The 1980-nt window shown below is 31.6% G+C and overlaps 1 protein-coding gene across 1 annotated transcript; it reads left to right on the plus strand.

Moving 5' to 3' along the window:
• The first annotated feature begins 475 nt into the window (after window positions 1-475).
• Window positions 476-1580, plus strand: LOC124891118. Its single transcript, XM_047402924.1, has 3 exons — window positions 476-706; window positions 907-970; window positions 1030-1580. Exons 1-3 carry the CDS (start codon window positions 476-478, stop codon window positions 1578-1580), a joined length of 846 nt encoding a protein of 281 aa, XP_047258880.1.
• Window positions 1581-1980: the final 400 nt, after the last annotated feature.

A 1980-nucleotide genomic window follows, 5' to 3' on the forward strand; every position in this document is an offset into this window, starting at 1 on the left:
CAATACTGACTTTTAAAAAACTAATTCAAAACAATAAATAAATAGGAGCAATTAAATTTCTTAAATTCATGATATAAGAAATACAAAAATGAAGTATAAGAATAAATAAAAATTTCAACATTATTATTGAAACAATTAAAATACCTTAAATATCAACAATATCTAAAAAATTCATTTATTATGAATATTGAGGAAGTATTGTCTAAGATATTAATGAATTAAGTGGACTCAATGTAAAATAGTTGAATAAACCTTTCAATCTTTTCTATTTACCCCATTTGAATTGGACACACTCCTTAATAAATTCTTTATTCTTGCAAGGTTAAAAGTAATTCTTGCAAAGTTTCTTTTGAAAGAAAGTAAGGAAGGAAGTCTTAAATATGGATCTATAACACAAGCTGCGATGTTGTTCAAGAAATCAATAAGAACTATTCAACTCATTTGGAAACAATGTCAATCATCAGTTGATAATGGTATGTCGTCGTTAGATGTGTCTTTAAGACTTACAGGTAAAGTTGGAAGAAAACGGATTGGAGTCAACATTAATCAAGTCAAAGAAATTCCACTTTGTCGTCGAACAAATATTCGATCTCTGTCTTTTGTGATGAACATGGCAAAATCAACCGTCTTGCGGTGTGTGAAAGATGGAACTCTTCGGCCACATTCTAATTCCATCAAGCCTCAGTTAACCGAAGGAAACAAAAAGGTAAGACTTCAATACTACCTCTTAATGATTGATCAGAAAACAATCCACATAAATCCCATGTTTATGAATATGTTTAATTATGTTCATATCGATGAAAAGTGGTAGTTTTGTCCAAAAAAGTTGAAAGGTACTACCTGCTTCCCGGAGAGCATGAGCCAGATCAGTATCGTTCTTACAAAAGTAAAAATTTTATTCCAAAGGTTATGTTTATGGCACGTCCTCGATTTGATGAAAATGGAATTGAGTTGTTTTCTGGAAAAATAGGTATTTTTTCGTTTGTAGTTAAGGAACCAGCTAAGCAGAATAGCAAAATCGAACTACAGGAACTATGGAAACAAAGCCCATTCTGTCAGTAACTAAAGATATCAGTAGAGCTTGCTTGATAGAGAAAGTTCTTCCTACTATTAGAGCAAAGTGGCCAGCTTCCGATTCAAATAATCCTATCATTTTACAACAAGATAATTCAAGGCCACATATTGGTATCAATGATTTGGAATTTATTGAAGCTGCCCGACAAGATGGATTTGACATTAGATTGTGTTTTCAACCATCGAACAGTCCAGATTTAAATCTTTTAGATCTTGGTTTTTTTAGAGCAATCCAAAGTCCTCAATATCAAAAGGTCCCTAAAAATGTTGATGAATTAGTGGAAGCAGTGGAAAGATCTTTTGATGAAATGAAAGAGAAACAACTCAATTATGTATTTCTTAGTTTACAATTTTGTATGATTGATGTGATGAAAGATAGTGGCGGCAATAATTACAAAGTGCCTCATTTGAACAAAAATGGACTAGAAAGAGAAAAAAACCTTCCTCTCCAACTTCATTGTGATATTGATATCGTCAATAAAGATTTGGCTCTACTTCAACAATGATATGGGTTCTTACTATGGTAAAGCTCTTTATTTTGAAGTTGGAATGTTGATTTTTCAAGTAGTATGTAGAAGTACTGTACTACTTTTGTGTATAGCCGTAGTGATCATCATGTAACTTTTACATTGATGTTTTGTCAAATATGTTATGAGTACTATTTTTGTGTACAGACATGGTGATCATAATGTATTTTTTGTACTCATGAATAACTCTACTTACAATGATATAAGTCCCACCAGCTTCTATATACTTACACGTCTTTTTCTAGCTTTATTATTGTTTTATGCTTCTATTTGTTTCTTACTTTCTTATCACATAATAGAGGGCTGCGTAAATGGAAGGAAGGAGAAAAGGAAAGTGGGAGTCATACCGTCACATTTGTATGAATTTTTATTTTTAAAC

Source organism: Capsicum annuum, unplaced genomic scaffold (assembly GCF_002878395.1).
Source record: "Capsicum annuum cultivar UCD-10X-F1 unplaced genomic scaffold, UCD10Xv1.1 ctg30593, whole genome shotgun sequence".
NCBI lineage: Eukaryota > Viridiplantae > Streptophyta > Magnoliopsida > Solanales > Solanaceae > Capsicum > Capsicum annuum.

What these genes read in the sequence shown, in the direction of transcription:
- LOC124891118 (XM_047402924.1), top strand. Translation starts at nt 476, where the DNA reads ATGTCGTCGTTAGATGTGTCTTTAAGACTTACAGGTAAAGTTGGAAGA. An exon ending in TAACCGAAGGAAACAAAAAG is followed by an intron (nt 707 to 906) that starts GTAAGACTTCAA and finishes TTTATTCCAAAG; the next exon opens with GTTATGTTTATGGCACGTCC. An exon ending in GTTGTTTTCTGGAAAAATAG is followed by an intron (nt 971 to 1,029) that starts GTATTTTTTCGT and finishes ATCGAACTACAG; the next exon opens with GAACTATGGAAACAAAGCCC.